The 18,446-nt window shown below is 21.8% G+C and overlaps 1 protein-coding gene across 2 annotated transcripts in view; it reads right to left on the bottom strand.

Annotated features, from left to right (window-relative positions):
• Positions 1 to 712: 712 nt before the first annotated feature.
• LOC119767059 (gonadotropin-releasing hormone II receptor-like) overlaps positions 713 to 18,446 on the bottom strand; it is a 136,594-nt gene continuing 118,860 nt past the window's right edge. For both annotated transcript variants that reach the window (XM_038254489.1, XM_038254488.1), the window contains exon 9: positions 713 to 876. In XM_038254489.1, the coding sequence (XP_038110417.1) occupies positions 736 to 876 (141 nt within the window). In that variant the 3' untranslated portion in view covers positions 713 to 735. The remainder of the gene's footprint in view (positions 877 to 18,446) is intronic.

Here is an 18,446-nt window from a genome sequence, read left to right as displayed (position 1 = left end):
CGAGATAATGATGCTTTTTGCTTCATATGACTGTCAAGTATCTCTGGGCCATATTTCAGAAGGTTTGCTGATTTAGTTCTCGACATTTTAAAATGGCTGTATCTCGAGAACTACATCAGCAAACTATCTGAAACTTGGCAGTCATATGAAGCAAAAACATCATTATCTCGAATTGCATATTCTTTGAAATGCTAAAATTGTATAATTTTTTTTGGTTTTCTTATTGAAAATCGGATGTAACATCTTAAAAGGGCTGTATCTCGAAAACTACATCAGCGAATGTTTTTATTTTTTGCACAGAGGTGCCCTATGGTGTAAGGAATCGATAGACCCCAAAATCTCGGATTTCATTTTTTTTTTCATAATAACGGTATTTTGAGCACCGTGGCATAAAACTGAAAAAAATATCGAGTGCGGCACTATAGCGCTTGAATTACTTGTCGAAATTGAGTTCCTTCGTTTAGATGCACATGAGTGTGAAAGAGACGGGAGAGCGAGTTTTGTTGTGTTTGAGTGCCATGTCATTTCTCTTTGAAGGTTCTCTAGTTCCAAGATGGCGGGGAAACTCTTGCGGAACTAGCGCGAGTTTCTTTAAAGAAACACTTTGACAGCTTCGAGTGACTCAGTTTGGAACTAGCCATCAAACGAACGTACCATGAGTGTTCACATTTTCTAACATAACTAAGATCTAAGAGATGATGTGAAAAACAAATTAGACGTTAAAATACCGTTTATTCACACAATTTTAATAGCAGGATCGTCCACGTCTTTGAGAGCATTATGTTTACACGTAGCTGATTGTACAGACTCAGAGTGATGAGTGTACTTTGTAATATTTTTAAGTTTAACCGATGACTGACCTGGTCTAGCATTGACCTATCAAAAAAGAGATAAAACTAATTGGTTTCGAAAAGAGAATTTTAATGCAAAAATCAATTTGAAAAAAGGACTGCAAATTGATTTATTACATACCGTCAGTTGGGGTGACTATGGGTCAAAAAACGATACACCACTCGTTATTTCTTAATAACAAAAACAATTTAAATAAAATCAAAAATCATTTAACGTAGTATTTTTAGATAGTTTACTAACATTTTCCCAAAATATTATGGAATTTGATGATCTCATCCCTTAGTGGGGGTGACATTGGGTCAAATGAAAGTAAAATTAAGCTCAAATACAACGATATGGTAAAAACAAGTCATCCAACAAGAAACAGGGAATTCGAGGGAACCGTATTGACATGCTGCAATGTTTGAAGTAGAGATTTTCAAACATTTAGGGGAAATATGCCCATTTTAATCACTCTAAGCCGTTCGACCAATTCTCATCACTTTTGCCGTTTTCAGATGTATCAACAATATTTACAACTCCAATACTTCTAACTTACGTGAAATTGTCCAAGGATTCCGAATATGACAAAATTGAGACCAAAAACTGCCGCTATGGCGGCCAACAGGGCAAAAACTAACCTTGTAAAATGTTTGTTATAGAAAAATCAAAAAACTATGAGAAAAACTGCGATTGGCCAAAAAATTAACACCGTAGGCTTATAGTCCATGTAATTACCTATCTTTTGACCTATAGGAGTATGGGTGTTGGAGGCTGTTGCGAAAAGATATTAAGGTTTTAAAAAAATCAATTTTTGACAGTAATTTGCAAAAGCTAAGAGAAAAAGTCGAACCAATCCTGGATGTCTATAGCACATTTTGAAGTGCTTCAAAAGACCTTTCGAATGCATCTAAGAGAGTTGGAATTGATGAAGTTTTACGGAAATGCGAGCAATTTTAAGATTTTTTAGGTTTTTTGGACCTCAAACTTCAAAGCCCGTTTTACCCCACTTCCCACTATGGGGTTTCAGGCGGCCATAAATCGAAAAACCGACACACTCTAATTATTTTTTTCGTATTTTTTTTTTCGAAAATAAACATTCAAACTAAGAAAAATCCGGAGTTTGAAAGTTGTAGGTTCAAAATTCACTGAATTGCAGACCTTCAAAAGCGAAAATGGTAAGAAAAAACATGTTTTTTGACAAAAAAATTATTATTTTTCATAGTTGTACTGTGTAGCTGTTTATGTATTTTTTCCTGCATCATTATATATATTCAGAAAGGTAATTGATTCAACTTTTCAATAACATTTTACAAAACACACTTTTACAGGCTAAAAAAATAATAAAAATCAAAACAGATGGAGTTTTATTCAAAATTTAGTTTTTTTTTCAACTATGTTAATGGAGTACTTTTTTTGTGTGCATTTGTGCGATCTGAAAATTTTGCAGCTTAAAATTTGAACCATGTCCTAACTTGTCTCCAAATTTCAAAGTGCACTTATGTGCACTTTTTGAGTTATGCCATTTTGAACATTTTGATTCATGCAAGAAAATTAATGATTTCGCGTATACGCTTGGTTAAATTCACATTATTTACCTGCGGAGGCAGAAATGACGTACCTGCTATGTATGTTTTGAAATTGATTTGATATTCATGACTTTGTTGGTACTTAGGTACGTTTAATAAAATTAGAAATTCCTATTCTTAGTATTTTACAGAAACGATTCGTCGAATATTCATATCAGTTCGTTGTTGTGTTCTTTTGAAAGTATGGCTAATAATACCGTAGTGTCCCTGTACGATATAACGAAGCACTATTCTGAAAACGTGAGAACTGCTTTCGAGTATATTTGTAAGAATTACAACATTGCAGAACCATCACATGATCAACTCAGGGAAAAACCACAGAGGAAAAACTACGCACGTTGTTCTGTAGCTTCAAAACGAGATATACAAAAGCCCATAGAAGAAGTTCATATTTTAAGTAATCTAACGACAATCGTTTACATAGTGATTGTTTTCCACATAGTGATTTGTTTTCCACGTGATGAAAAATTGTGTCAAAAGTGGGTGGAATTTCGTGAATCAGAAGAGCAACCGAATGGAAGTTCCGAGATTATGTATCTTTGATGTGCAGTGATAAGTAAGATTATCCAATATTATTTGGCTGGTACCATTCATAGTTATTGATAATTCGTCGCTAACATTTCAAAAAGCGTCATAAACATAGGTTTTGCGTGAAACATAGCGATTTTGAAATTTTAGCAACGATTCATGCCAATCTCGATTTCAACCCTCTTCTTAAGATGTTTTAACTTCGAATACCTTAATAGCTCGACGCCAACGACTTTTTGTATTCCTGACAAAATAAATTATAGATCGATCACAATACTTGCCACTTCTTGATATTATTTTGCGAACAGTAAATTGGTTCCGCTTTGACAGTTCTAAATTGAGGTCGCTTTGCGGACAACTACACGGAGAAAAAAGAGTTCTTAAAATCGCGATTTTGGGAACTCTTTTTTCTCCGTGTATTCTGCACCCAGGCATAAACCGCCATTCCGTGCATCAAATAGACAGAGCAAGAATATTAAAATTCACCACTTTAATGCAAATATATGAAAAAATCGAAAATTTAACTTTTTTTGGAAAAATATCAAAATTCATTTGTTTTCATTATACTAAGTACAAACAACACAAAAAAGTCACAAAAAAGCAAAAAAATATTTTTGGCCGCTCGCTTATATGGAAATGCTTCCCTTTGTCGTAGAGGGCCAGTAGTGTCACGGTTCGCTTTTGAGCGTATCATAGCCACTCAATCGACAAACCTATCGGGTGAGCGCTTATCGAACGCTCAGAGCGGCGGGTTTGAACGGTTCGCGAACCAAAATTTCGATCATCATTTCTCTGCTCGCTTGCCGCTCCGCTCTGAACGGAGTAAAGAGAGCGTTTAGCGAACGGTTCGCCAACGGAGAATGTAGGCACTGATGGAAAAACTTATTTGTTTTTATTCTTCACTCCCAGAAAAATTGTTCAAATTTGTTAACGATAAAGTTATCAAGGAACCATCCATAAACTACGTGGTAACCTTAGGGTAAGGGGTGGGGGGGGGTCTATGGCGATTAACCACGCTCCATAGAAAAAAGATTTAATTTGAATGGAAATTGTCCACGATGGGGGGGGGGGGGGGTGAGATTTCCAAAAAAGTGTCCACGTTTGTGGATGGTCCCCAAGGAACCAGGGAGTCCTCTGTTGACCCAGGACATAACAACATAGTATTAAAAAGTCTACCATACTCACTGGAGCTATGCGGGTATGATCTGCAGTCATAAACCGCAGACCTCTTGGTTGTTACGATAATAAATCCAGGGATAATAAATCCAGGGATAATAAATCCAGGGAGTCATTGGAAGACCCAGGACATCCCAATGAGTTGTTAAAGCCATGCTCTGTAGCCCTCCATAGTCACCATCTGTTGACAAAATCATGAAATGTTTTTCTCTGAGTGCTGTTTTTTAGCTCTTCTTGCAAACCGCTCATTGATGGTCCCTCTCACTCTCATTCGCGATGAGAGAGCAAAGGTTCATGCGAACCACGGCAGACGTTCGGATCGTGGTTCGCTCGTGCTTGGTTCGCAATCATGAGCGAACCACGCTTGAGCGTCATGACGTATCGTTTGAACCACGATTCGAGTGAGCGAACCGTGACACCACTGTAGAGGGCTCATATTTGGCATAAGTTCATCTCATGTATAGACAAACAAACGCTGAAAGTTTCATCCAAATCGGAGCACCTCGATACGACCTGTTACACATTGGTGAAAAACTCGCTCTAAATGAAAGCTGTAATTCATGATTAAAGTGCTGATAGGCCGATAATAGATATAGGCTGAGAAAGGGTATAGTTCCCCTAGGTACTTTTCGAGCAATTCCAGCAAAAATATTCAAAAGTTTACTTTTCGAGACGAAATTTTTGGCCAAAAACGTAGGGGAAAGTGGGGCAAGTGTAACAAGCTAAGGAAATGCTCGTTAAAACCCATTAAAAACGTTAAAACATCTGTCGCATTTTTTCATAATCATCTTATTTCAGATCTTGACTAAGACTTTGATAGAACAAATTTGGAAAAAAAATCCTGTTTTTCAATGTTAAAAATTGATTTTACAATTTTTGATTCTCCGTACGTTCTACTCAACTTGTGGGGCAAGACGAACAACCCGTTGGGGCAAGAGTAACAATGCATGAAACAAACATGTTAATTTGCTAACAAGTGAACTGCTATCACTTCGAAACATCAGATTAGAATGTATTTGAAACGTTTCTTTCATTTTTAGGTTAAATAATAATGTTTTACTAAAAATTTGATCGTTTTTACGAAAAAAAAATTACCTTGACGATAAATAGTAAATTTGCATAGTATCACTTTATAATGTATGGATTTTTTTTAAATTGTTTTTAAAAAAAACTTCATTAAATCTTATGCCCCGTGGCGTTTACGTCGTTTTGGCGGTTATGTGGTAGTAGAATCAGCAAATTGCACTGCTAGCAACAATTCCTCATACTGGAAATAATCAAAATTGTAAAAATTACGACCGTACGAGCGATTGTTCCTCTTGCCCCATTAGGGTGTAATATTAGGGTGGTCCAAATCCGGGCTTTTTTGGGGCTACCCCCTGAAAACAAAGATTGTCCCATCACTAGGCTAAATTCCAAATTTGAGCTCATTCTAACCACGGGAACCCCTCGCTCTAATCGCTTAAAGTTTGTATGGGAAAAATCGTCAAAATGTATGGACCCGAGCATGGGTACCCGAGCAGGGGTAAATAACACGAGAATACCAAATTTTGGTATTTCTTGGGCAAATAACAGCGACCAAAATGTGCCCTTGGTTGCCCAGTAATAGATGGTAAAATACCATGAAATCATACCAAAATCTTGTATGTGTAAGGGTACAACAATACCAAACCATGTTATTCCAAGGGTAAAATAATACCTCAAAATAAAACCATTTCAATACCAAGTTGAGGTCTTCTGGATTTTTGAACATTGCTTGAATACCAAAACTTGGTATTGCCATGGTTTAATTTTTAGGTATTCCCGCGCCCTTGGAAAATCAGATTTTGGTATTCCTGTGGTCTTCCAAATACATGATTTTGGTATGATTTCATGGTATTTTACCATCTATTACTGGGCAACCAAGAGCACATTTTGGTCGCTGGTATTTGCACAAGAAATACCTAAATTTGGTATTTTCATACCATTTTTAGTGCAACAGTTGCAGTTAGTAAAAAAAAAAAACGGAAATGATCCATATGCAACAGCCAAATCTACTCACCTGATGATTCCATGTTGTTCTTAGTGATATTCTTCACCACATTGAATGCATTTGTCATTGATGAACGGCCTGTGCTTGAAGTTCTTGAAGATTCTGAAAAATAACAAGATTGAAAAATAATTGTTATTAAAATGAAACTGGATCGAAATTCACCAAAATTCTATAATCTGTCGATTAACTCGTTTTTCAAAGTATTTGGTTATCCCAACTTAGAGAAATTTCAACATTAAAAAAAAATCTTAGTGGGTATATAAAAAAAATGAAAATCTGCTTTAGACACATTCTCCGGCAATGTACACCTTAGCATGAAATTTTGAAAAGCGTGTATGAGCTATTTGGATATTTTTCCTCGATTCTAGACTACTTGAAGCTTCAAAAATCATGGTTTTCATTAATTGATCATTTGAATATCATTTTGTACAAGTTGGTTAGGTTATGCATCAATTCGTGATAAAATCATCGTTTTAAAACATTTTTCTAAAAACTCCTGGTTTTCAGCTAAATAAAATCCAAAAAATATTCTTTTGATTGCATTTTGTAGGTTTTTAGTTGTACTAAACGGAAATGTCATGGGTTTGCAGTTTATCTTAAGTAAAGTATTTTTTCAAACAAGTGTAAGTTTACCATTTTATTGCGTTGCAACGTCACGAAAAAGGGACATTTGTTTATGTCAACAAAAAACTAAACATTCAATCATTTTGATATTTCGGATGCTCTTTGTACTTGGAAAGAGCTTTCAAATGCAATCTAGAGCGACTTAATTGGTTGTCTAGATCCAAAGTTGCAACAGGGTTAAGTTTGCGTTGCAACGTCACGAAATTTTAAATCATATTGGTCACATGTCAAAAAAGGTGTATGCGTAGTTGGTTGTTGAAGATAAAAGGGTGCTACATATTATATATTTGTTATATACCCGCATAAAGATTTACTATAAACCAACAGTAGATTTTATGGTTATCACACGATAAATTCTATGGTTATTTTTACCATGATTCTACAGTAGCCATTATGTTTTTTCACCATAGAATATATCTTATTTTGGGAAATTACTATAAAAAAGGGGTATTGTTAGGCACAGTCACCATAAAAATTTCGACTTTTCCCCATACAAAAAAACCAAAACTATATACTCTACCGTATTTTCATTGATGCCTTTTCCGTCCAAAAATTACCCTGACCATAGAAAACATCATACATTTATAATAAAAACAGTAACCATTACAATGGTTTGCACAGTAGATTCACAGTTCTTCATGGATTTTTCCATACTAAATAGTACGGTTTAAACTATATTCGTACATTGAAATAAATAATAACTACAGTATGATTCATTGTATTTTCATTGTATTTATTTTTTCTCTCCACTAAATTGTACTGTAAAACATATATTTATACATTGAAATTAATGGTCAATATGGTAAGTTTTATTGTATTTTTATAGTTTTTTCGTAGATTTAAAAAAATAGTACTTTTTCCGCGTCTTTTAATATTCTGCTTCAATCCGAACTTTCTGACGTTGTTCGAAATGTTTGTAGCCGGTGCCGGAACTACTGCTTCGTATTTGGGATGAACTCTCGCGTATTTATGAAGCACAATCCTCAGTGGAATAGGCCCCTGTAAAAGAGAAACACACTAAATTAGACATAGGGAATATTATGTTTGTTTCGGTATAAATGCTATTAAATTAGCTGTTACTAGAATTCTAAAATTCTAAAATTCTAAAATTCTAAAATTCTAAAATTCTAAAATTCTAAAATTCTAAAATTCTAAAATTCTAAAATTCTAAAATTCTAAAATTCTAAAATTCTAAAATTCTAAAATTCTAAAATTCTAAAATTCTAAAATTCTAAAATTCTAAAATTCTAAAATTCTAAAATTCTAAAATTCTAAAATTCTAAAATAAAATTCTAAAATTCTAAAATTCTAAAATTCTAAAATTCTAAAATTCTAAAATTCTAAAATTCTAAAATTCTAAAATTCTAAAATTCTAAAATTTAAAATTCTAAAATTCTAAAATTCTAAAATTCTAAAATTTAAAATTCTAAAATTCTAAAATTCTAAAATTCTAAAATTCTAAAATTCTAAAATTCTAAAATTCTAAAATTCTAAAATTCTAAAATTCTAAAATTCTAAAATTCTAAAATTCTAAAATTCTAAAATTCTAAAATTCTAAAATTCTAAAATTCTAAAATTCTAAAATTCTAAAATTTAAAATTCTAAAATTCTAAAATTCTAAAATTCTAAAATTCTAAAATTCTAAAATTCTAAAATTCTAAAATTCTAAAATTCTAAAATTCTAAAATTCTAAAATTCTAAAATTCTAAAATTCTAAAATTCTAAAATTCTAAAATTCTAAAATTCTAAAATTCTAAAATTCTAAAATTCTAAAATTCTAAAATTCTAAAATTCTAAAATTCTAAAATTCTCAAATTCTCAAATTTTAAAATTCTAAAATTCTAAAATTCTAAAATTCTAGCATTCTAATATTCTAAAATTTTAAAACTTTAAAAATTCTAAAATTACTTAATTCATAATAACTCAATTTCCTAATTGCTTTATTTTTTAATTTCTCAATATCCTAATTTCCTAATTTTCTAATTTTCTTATTTTCTTATTTTCTAATTTTCTGATTTTCTAATTTTCTAATTTTCTAATTTTCTAATTTTCTAATTTTCTAATTTTCTAATTTTCTAATTTTCTAATTTTCTAATTTTCTAATTTTCTAATTTTCTAATTTTCTAATTTTCTAATTTTCTAATTTTCTAATTTTCTAATTTTCTAATTTTCTAATTTTCTAATTTTCTAACTTTCTAATTTTCTAATTTTCTAATTTTCTAATTTTCTAATTTTCTAATTTTCTAATTTTCTAATTTTCTAATTTTCTAATTTTCTATTTTTCTATTTTTCAAATTTTCTATTTTTCTTTTTTTCAAATTTTAAAATTTTAAAATTTTCAAATTTTCAAATTTTTGAATTTTCTAATTTTCGAATTTTTGAATTTTCGAATTTTCGAATTTTCGAATTTTCGAATTTTCGAATTTTCGAATTTTCGAATTTTCGAATTTTCGAATTTTCGAATTTTCGAATTTTCGAATTTTCGAATTTTCTAATTTTCTAATTTTCTAATTTTCTAATTTTCTTATTTTCTAATTTTCTAAATTTCTTATTTTCCAATTTTCTGATTTTCTAATTTTCTTATTTTCTAATTTTCTAATTATCTAATTTTCTAATTTTCTAATTTTCTAATTTTCTAATTTTCTAATTTTCTAATTTTCTAATTTTCTAATTTTCTAATTTTCTAATTTTCTAATTTTCTAATTTTCTAATTTTCTAATTTTCTAATTTTCTAATTTTCTAATTTTCTAATTTTCTAATTTTCTAATTTTCTAATTTTCTAATTTTCTAATTTTCTAATTTTCTAATTTTCTAATTTCCTAATTTTCTAATTTTCTAATTTTCTAATTTCTTAATTTCCTAATTGCCTGAATTCCTAATTTCCTAACTTCCTAATTTCCTAATTTTCTAATTTTGTTATTTGTTAATTTCTAAATTTCTAAATTTCCTCATTTCCTAATATCCTTATTTCCTAATTTCCAAATTTCCGAATTTCCTAATTTCCTAATTTTGTAATTTCTTAATTGTTAAATTTTTAATTTCTTAATTTCCCAATTTCCTAATTTCAAAATTTCCTAATATCCTAATTTTCTAATTTCCTATTTTCTAATTTCTAAATTTCCTAATTTCCCAATTTCCTAATTTCCTAATTTCATTATTTCCTAATTTTCTAATTTTGTTATTTGTTAATTTCTAAATTTCCTCATTTCCTAATATCCTAATTTCCTCATTTCCAAATTTCCGAATTTCCTAATTTCCTAATTTTGTAATTTCTTAATTGTTAAATTTTTAATTTCTTAATTTCCCAATTTCCTAATTTCAAAATTTCCTAATATCCTAATTTTCTAATTTCCTATTTTCTAATTTCTAAATTTCCTAATTTCCTAACTTCCTAATTTCCTAATTTCATTATTTCCTAATTTTCTAATTTTATTATTTGTTAATTTCTAAATTTCTAAATTTCCTCATTTCCTAATATCCTAATTTCCTAATTTCCAAATTTCCGAATTTCCTAATTTTGTAATTTCTTAATTGTTAAATTTTTAATTTCTTAATTTCCCAATTTCCTAATTTCCTAATTTTCTAATTTCCTAATTTCCTAATTTCCTTATTTCCTAATTTCCTAATTTCCTAATTTCCTAATTTCCTAATTTCCTAGTTTCTAATTTCCTAATTTCCTAATTTCCTTATTTCCTAATTTCCTAATTGCCCAATTTCCTAATTTCCTTATTTCCTTATTTCCTTATTTCCTTATTTCCTTATTTCCTTATTTCCTTATTTCCTTATTTCCTTATTTCCTTATTTCCAAATTTCCTAATTTCCTATTTTCCTAATTTCCTAATTTCCTAATTTCCTAATTGCCCAATTTTCTAATTTCCTAATTTCCTAATTTCCTAATTTTCTTATCTCCTAATTTCCTAATTTCCCAATTTCCTAATTTTCTTATTTCCTAATTTCCTAATTGCCCAATTTCCTAATTTCCGATTTTTCTAATTTCTAAATTTCCTAATTTCCTAATTTCGTAATTTCCTGATTTCCTGATTTCCTAATTTCCCAATTTCCAAATTGCCTAATTTCCTAATTTCCTAATCTCCTAATTTCCTAATTTCTTAATCTCCTAATTTCCTAATTGCCTAATTTCCTAATTTCCGAATTTCCTAATTTCCTAATTTCCTAATTTCCTAATTGCCTAATTTCCTAATTTCCGAATTTCCTAATATCCGAATTTCCGAATTTCCTAATTGCCTAAATTCCAAATTTCCTGATTTCCTAATTTCCTAATTTCCAAATTTCTTAATTTCCTATTTCCTAATTTCCGAATTTCCTAATTTCCGAATTTCCGAATTTCCTAATATCCTAATTGCCTAATTTCCTTCCAAGATTCAGCATTTTGAGATTCGGTCTGATGAGCAGCTCTATATGTTTTCATTAAATACAAAATTATATGAACCTTTGTAATAATCAGTGGCATTCAAATTTGCAAATTCTATTATTTTATTTATTCATCAAAACAAATTTAACACAGGCACCGTGCCAATAAACGTCAAACGCTACTTTCTGTTTCTGTTATTTTTCAGTTGCGTACCACTCAACAAAATTCTTTTCGTGACCTTTTCCTTGACCGTTGTTTGGACGTTCACCGTTGAGCATCAACACACAACTTACCTAACGATTTTCGCCTCCAGACGAAACGACCATCCTGAACAAATCCGGCCGGAAGTGTCCGCAGCAGGCGCCGGGCCTGGTAGAAGAAGTCCCTGTAAAAAAAGAGGAACACACACAGTTTGTTCAGACCATTGCTCTCGCAAACTTGACCTTGACCATTCTCTTTTGAACATAACCAAACTTGTCCGCACCCTCAGCAAACGTCAAATCAAAACAAATTGCTGCCGGATCTTTCTCAGGATCTCTCCCGTAAAAGATCCGGCAACAATTTTGTATGGCTTGAAGTTTGCGGAGGGTACCAAAAAAAATGTAAACAAATCACTTTGTGCATCAGCCAATAGCTTGGGAAATTTGCCTGAAAATGCCTGCTGCTGTTGCGGGTGCGATTCCGCCCTCTCCAAGTTCAACAAAACTCCAAATACTCACCCAAATATGCGAAAATTCCGCCATCCCAGAGCCGTTCCGGTTCGGTGACCCGGTGGATTTGTCCATCAGAACCATGTTGAACGAACGCCGGAACAACTTCATTCACGAGCACACGCGATTCGATTTGAGTATTCTCGATTTCAACTGCGCCACACAAACAGGATCAAACACGCGCGCGGGTGAAAAAATGACATCCTTAATGACAGCTCGATCAACTATGGTGTGTTCGTTAGGGAGCGTCGCCCAGATTAGGTGTCATGGTGCGTTCGTTAGGGAGCGTCGTGTTCGTTTTGTGACCCTTAATATTTTTGCCGTTTCTATTATTGAATAAAAATGTTAAAATGTTTAAATGATTAAATGTTTAAATGTTTAAATGTTTAAATGTTTAAATGTTTAAATGTTTAAATGTTTAAATGTTTAAATGTTTAAATGTTTAAATGTTTAAATGTTTAAATGTTTAAATGTTTAAATGTTTAAATGTTTAAATGTTTAAATGTTTAAATGTTTAAATGTTTAAATGTTTAAATGTTTAAATGTTTAAATGTTTAAATGTTTAAATGTTTAAATGTTTAAATGTTTAAATGTTTAAATGTTTAAATGTTTAAATGTTTAAATGTTTAAATGTTTAAATGTTTAAATGTTTAAATGTTTAAATGTTTAAATGTTTAAATGTTTAAATGTTTAAATGTTTAAATGTTTAAATGTTTAAATGTTTAAATGTTTAAATGTTTAAATGTTTAAATGTTTAAATGTTTAAATGTTTAAATGTTTAAATGTTTAAATGTTTAAATGTTTAAATGTTTAAATGTTTAAATGTTTAAATGTTTAAATGTTTAAATGTTTAAATGTTTAAATGTTTAAATGTTTAAATGTTTAAATGTTTAAATGTTTAAATGTTTAAATGTTTAAATGTTTAAATGTTTAAATGTTTAAATGTTTAAATGTTTAAATGTTTAAATGTTTAAATGTTTAAATGTTTAAATGTTTAAATGTTTAAATGTTTAAATGTTTAAATGTTTAAATGTTTAAATGTTTAAATGTTTAAATGTTTAAATGTTTAAATGTTTAAATGTTTAAATGTTTAAATGTTTAAATGTTTAAATGTTTAAATGTTTAAATGTTTAAATGTTTAAATGTTTAAATGTTTAAATGTTTAAATGTTTAAATGTTTAAATGTTTAAATGTTTAAATGTTTAAATGTTTAAATGTTTAAATGTTTAAATGTTTAAATGTTTAAATGTTTAAATGTTTAAATGTTTAAATGTTTAAATGTTTAAATGTTTAAATGTTTAAATGTTTAAATGTTTAAATGTTTAAATGTTTAAATGTTTAAATGTTTAAATGTTTAAATGTTTAAATGTTTAAATGTTTAAATGTTTAAATGTTTAAATGTTTAAATGTTTAAATGTTTAAATGTTTAAATGTTTAAATGTTTAAATGTTTAAATGTTTAAATGTTTAAATGTTTAAATGTTTAAATGTTTAAATGTTTAAATGTTTAAATGTTTAAATGTTTAAATGTTTAAATGTTTAAATGTTTAAATGTTTAAATGTTTAAATGTTTAAATGTTTAAATGTTTAAATGTTTAAATGTTTAAATGTTTAAATGTTTAAATGTTTAAATGTTTAAATGTTCAAATGTTTGAATATTTTAATATTTTAATATTTTAATATTTTAATATTTTAATATTTTAATATTTTAATATTTTAATATTTTAATATTTTAATATTTTAATATTTTAATATTTTAATATTTTAATATTTTAATATTTTAATATTTTAATATTTTAATATTTTAATATTTTAATATTTTAATATTTTAATATTTTAATATTTTAATATTTTAATATTTTAATATTTTAATATTTTAATATTTTAATATTTTAATATTTTAATATTTTAATATTTTAATATTTTAATATTTTAATATTTTAATATTTTAATATTTTAATATTTTAATATTTTAATATTTTAATATTTTAATATTTTAATTTTTTAATATTTTAATATTTTAATATTTTAATATTTTAATATTTTAATATTTTAATATTTTAATTTTTAATTTTTAATATTTTAATATTTTAATATTTTAATATTTTAATATTTTAATATTTTAATATTTTAATATTTTAATATTTAAATATTTAAATATTTTAATATTTTAATATTTTAATATTTTAATATTTTAATATTTTAATATTTTAATATTTTAATATTTTAATATTTTAATATTTTAATATTTTAATATTTTAATATTTTAATATTTTAATATTTAAATATTTAAATATTTAAATATTTAAATATTTAAATATTTTAATATTTTAATATTTTAATATTTTAATATTTTAATATTTAAATATTTAAATATTTTAATATTTTAATATTTTAATATTTTAATATTTTAATATTTTAATATTTTAATATTTTAATATTTTAATATTTTAATATTTTAATATTTTAATATTTTAATATTTTAATATTTTAATATTTTAATATTTTAATATTTTAATATTTTAATATTTTAATATTTTAATATTTTAATATTTTAATATTTTAATATTTTAATATTTTAATATTTTAATATTTTAATATTTTAATATTTTAATATTTTAATATTTTAATATTTTAATATTTTAATATTTTAATATTTTAATATTTTAATATTTTAATATTTTAATATTTTAATATTTTAATATTTTAATATTTTAATATTTTAATATTTTAATATTTTAATATTTTAATATTTTAATATTTTAATATTTTAATATTTTAATATTTTAATATTTTAATATTTTAATATTTTAATATTTTAATATTTTAATATTTTAATATTTTAATATTTTAATATTTTAATATTTTAATATTTTAATATTTTAATATTTTAATATTTTAATATTTTAATATTTTAATATTTTAATATTTTAATATTTTAATATTTTAATATTTTAATATTTTAATATTTTAATATTTTAATATTTTAATATTTTAATATTTTAATATTTTAATTTTTTAATATTTTAATATTTTAATATTTTAATATTTTAATATTTTAATATTTTAATATTTTAATATTTTAATATTTTAATATTTAAATATTTAAATATTTTAATATTTTAATATTTTAATATTTTAATATTTTAATATTTTAATATTTTAATATTTTAATATTTTAATATTTTAATATTTTAATATTTTAATATTTTAATATTTTAATATTTTAATATTTAAATATTTTAATATTTTAATATTTTAATATTTTAATATTTTAATATTTTAATATTTTAATATTTTAATATTTTAATATTTTAATATTTTAATATTTTAATATTTTAATATTTTAATATTTTAATATTTTAATATTTTAATATTTTAATATTTTAATATTTTAATATTTTAATATTTTAATATTTTAATATTTTAATATTTTAATATTTTAATATTTTAATATTTTAATATTTTAATATTTTAATATTTTAATATTTTAATATTTTAATATTTTAATATTTTAATATTTTAATATTTTAATATTTTAATATTTTAATATTTTAATATTTTAATATTTTAATATTTTAATATTTTAATATTTTAATATTTTAATATTTTAATATTTTAATATTTTAATATTTTAATATTTTAATATTTTAATATTTTAATATTTTAATATTTTAATATTTTAATATTTTAATATTTTAATATTTTAATATTTTAATATTTTAATATTTTAATATTTTAATATTTTAATATTTTAATATTTTAATATTTTAATATTTTAATATTTTAATATTTTAATATTTTAATATTTTAATATTTTAATATTTTAATATTTTAATATTTTAATATTTTAATATTTTAATATTTTAATATTTTAATATTTTAATATTTTAATATTTTAATATTTTAATATTTTAATATTTTAATATTTTAATATTTTAATATTTTAATATTTTAATATTTTAATATTTTAATATTTTAATATTTTAATATTTTAATATTTTAATATTTTAATATTTTAATATTTTAATATTTTAATATTTTAATATTTTAATATTTTAATATTTTAATATTTTAATATTTTAATATTTTAATATTTTAATATTTTAATATTTTAATATTTTAATATTTTAATATTTTAATATTTTAATATTTTAATATTTTAATATTTTAATATTTTAATATTTTAATATTTTAATATTTTAATATTTTAATATTTTAATATTTTAATATTTTAATATTTTAATATTTTAATATTTTAATATTTTAATATTTTAATATTTTAATATTTTAATATTTTAATATTTTAATATTTTAATATTTTAATATTTTAATATTTTAATATTTTAATATTTTAATATTTTAATATTTTAATATTTGAAAATTTTTGTATTTTAATATTTTAATATTTTATTATTTTATTATTTTAATATTTTATTATTTTAATATTTTAATATTTTGATATTTTAATATTTTAATATTTTAATATTTTAATATTTTAATATTTTAATATTTTAATATTTTAATATTTTAATATTTTAATATTTTAATATTTTAATATTTTAATATTTGAATATTTTAATATTTTAATATTTTAATATTTTAATATTTTAATATTTTAATATTTTAATATTTTAATATTTTAATATTTTAATATTTTAATATTTTAATATTTTAATATTTTAATATTTTAATATTTTAATATTTTAATATTTTAATATTTTAATATTTTAATATTTTAATATTTTAATATTTTAATATTTTAATATTTTAATATTTTAATATTTTAATATTTTAATATTTTAATATTTTAATATTTTAATATTTTAATATTTTAATATTTTAATATTTTAATATTTTAATATTTTAATATTTTAATATTTTAATATTTTAATATTTTAATATTTTAATATTTTAATATTTTAATATTTTAATATTTTAATATTTTAATATTTTAATATTTTAATATTTTAATATTTTAATATTTTAATATTTTAATATTTTAATATTTTAATATTTTAATATTTTAATATTTTAATATTTTAATATTTTAATATTTTAATATTTTAATATTTTAATATTTTAATATTTTAATATTTTAATATTTTAATATTTTAATATTTTAATATTTTAATATTTTAATATTTTAATATTTTAATATTTTAATATTTTAATATTTTAATATTTTAATATTTTAATATTTTAATATTTTAATATTTTAATATTTTAATATTTTAATATTTTAATATTTTAATATTTTAATATTTTAATATTTTAATATTTTAATATTTTAATATTTTAATATTTTAATATTTTAATATTTTAATATTTTAATATTTTAATATTTTAATATTTTAATATTTTAATATTTTAATATTTTAATATTTTAATATTTTAATATTTTAATATTTTAATATTTTAATATTTTAATATTTTAATATTTTAATATTTTAATATTTTAATATTTTAATATTTTAATATTTTAATATTTTAATATTTTAATATTTTAATATTTTAATATTTTAATATTTTAATATTTTAATATTTTAATATTTTAATATTTTAATATTTTAATATTTTAATATTTTAATATTTTAATATTTTAATATTTTAATATTTTAATATTTTAATATTTTAATATTTTAATATTTTAATATTTTAATATTTTAATATTTTAATATTTTAATATTTTAATATTTTAATATTTTAATATTTTAATATTTTAATATTTTAATATTTTAATATTTTAATATTTTAATATTTTAATATTTTAATATTTTAATATTTTAATATTTTAATATTTTAATATTTTAATATTTTAATATTTTAATATTTTAATATTTTAATATTTTAATATTTTAATATTTTAATATTTTAATATTTTAATATTTTAATATTTTAATATTTTAATATTTTAATATTTTAATATTTTAATATTTTAATATTTTAATATTTTAATATTTTAATATTTTAATATTTTAATATTTTAATATTTTAATATTTTAATATTTTAATATTTTAATATTTTAATATTTTAATATTTTAATATTTTAATATTTTAATATTTTAATATTTTAATATTTTAATATTTTAATATTTTAATATTTTAATATTTTAATATTTTAATATTTTAATATTTTAATATTTTAATATTTTAATATTTTAATATTTGAAAATTTTGTATTTTAATATTTTAATATTTTATTATTTTATTATTTTAATATTTTAATATTTTATTATTTTAATATTTTAATATTTTGATATTTTAATATTTTAATATTTTAATATTTTAATATTTTAATATTTTAATATTTTAATATTTTAATATTTTAATATTTTAATATTTGAATATTTTAATATTTTAATATTTTAATATTTTAATATTTTAATATTTTAATATTTTAATATTTTAATATTTTAATATTTTAATATTTTAATATTTTAATATTTTAATATTTTAATATTTTAATATTTTAATATTTTAATATTTTAATATTTTAATATTTTAATATTTTAATATTTTAATATTTTAATATTTTAATATTTTAATATTTTAATATTTTAATATTTTAATATTTTAATATT

This window comes from Culex quinquefasciatus, chromosome 2 (genome assembly GCF_015732765.1).
Source record: "Culex quinquefasciatus strain JHB chromosome 2, VPISU_Cqui_1.0_pri_paternal, whole genome shotgun sequence".
In the NCBI taxonomy this organism is placed as follows: Eukaryota; Metazoa; Arthropoda; class Insecta; order Diptera; family Culicidae; genus Culex; species Culex quinquefasciatus.
Note: the sequence above shows the minus strand (reverse complement) of the source record. Positions and strands in the feature narration are given on the sequence as shown.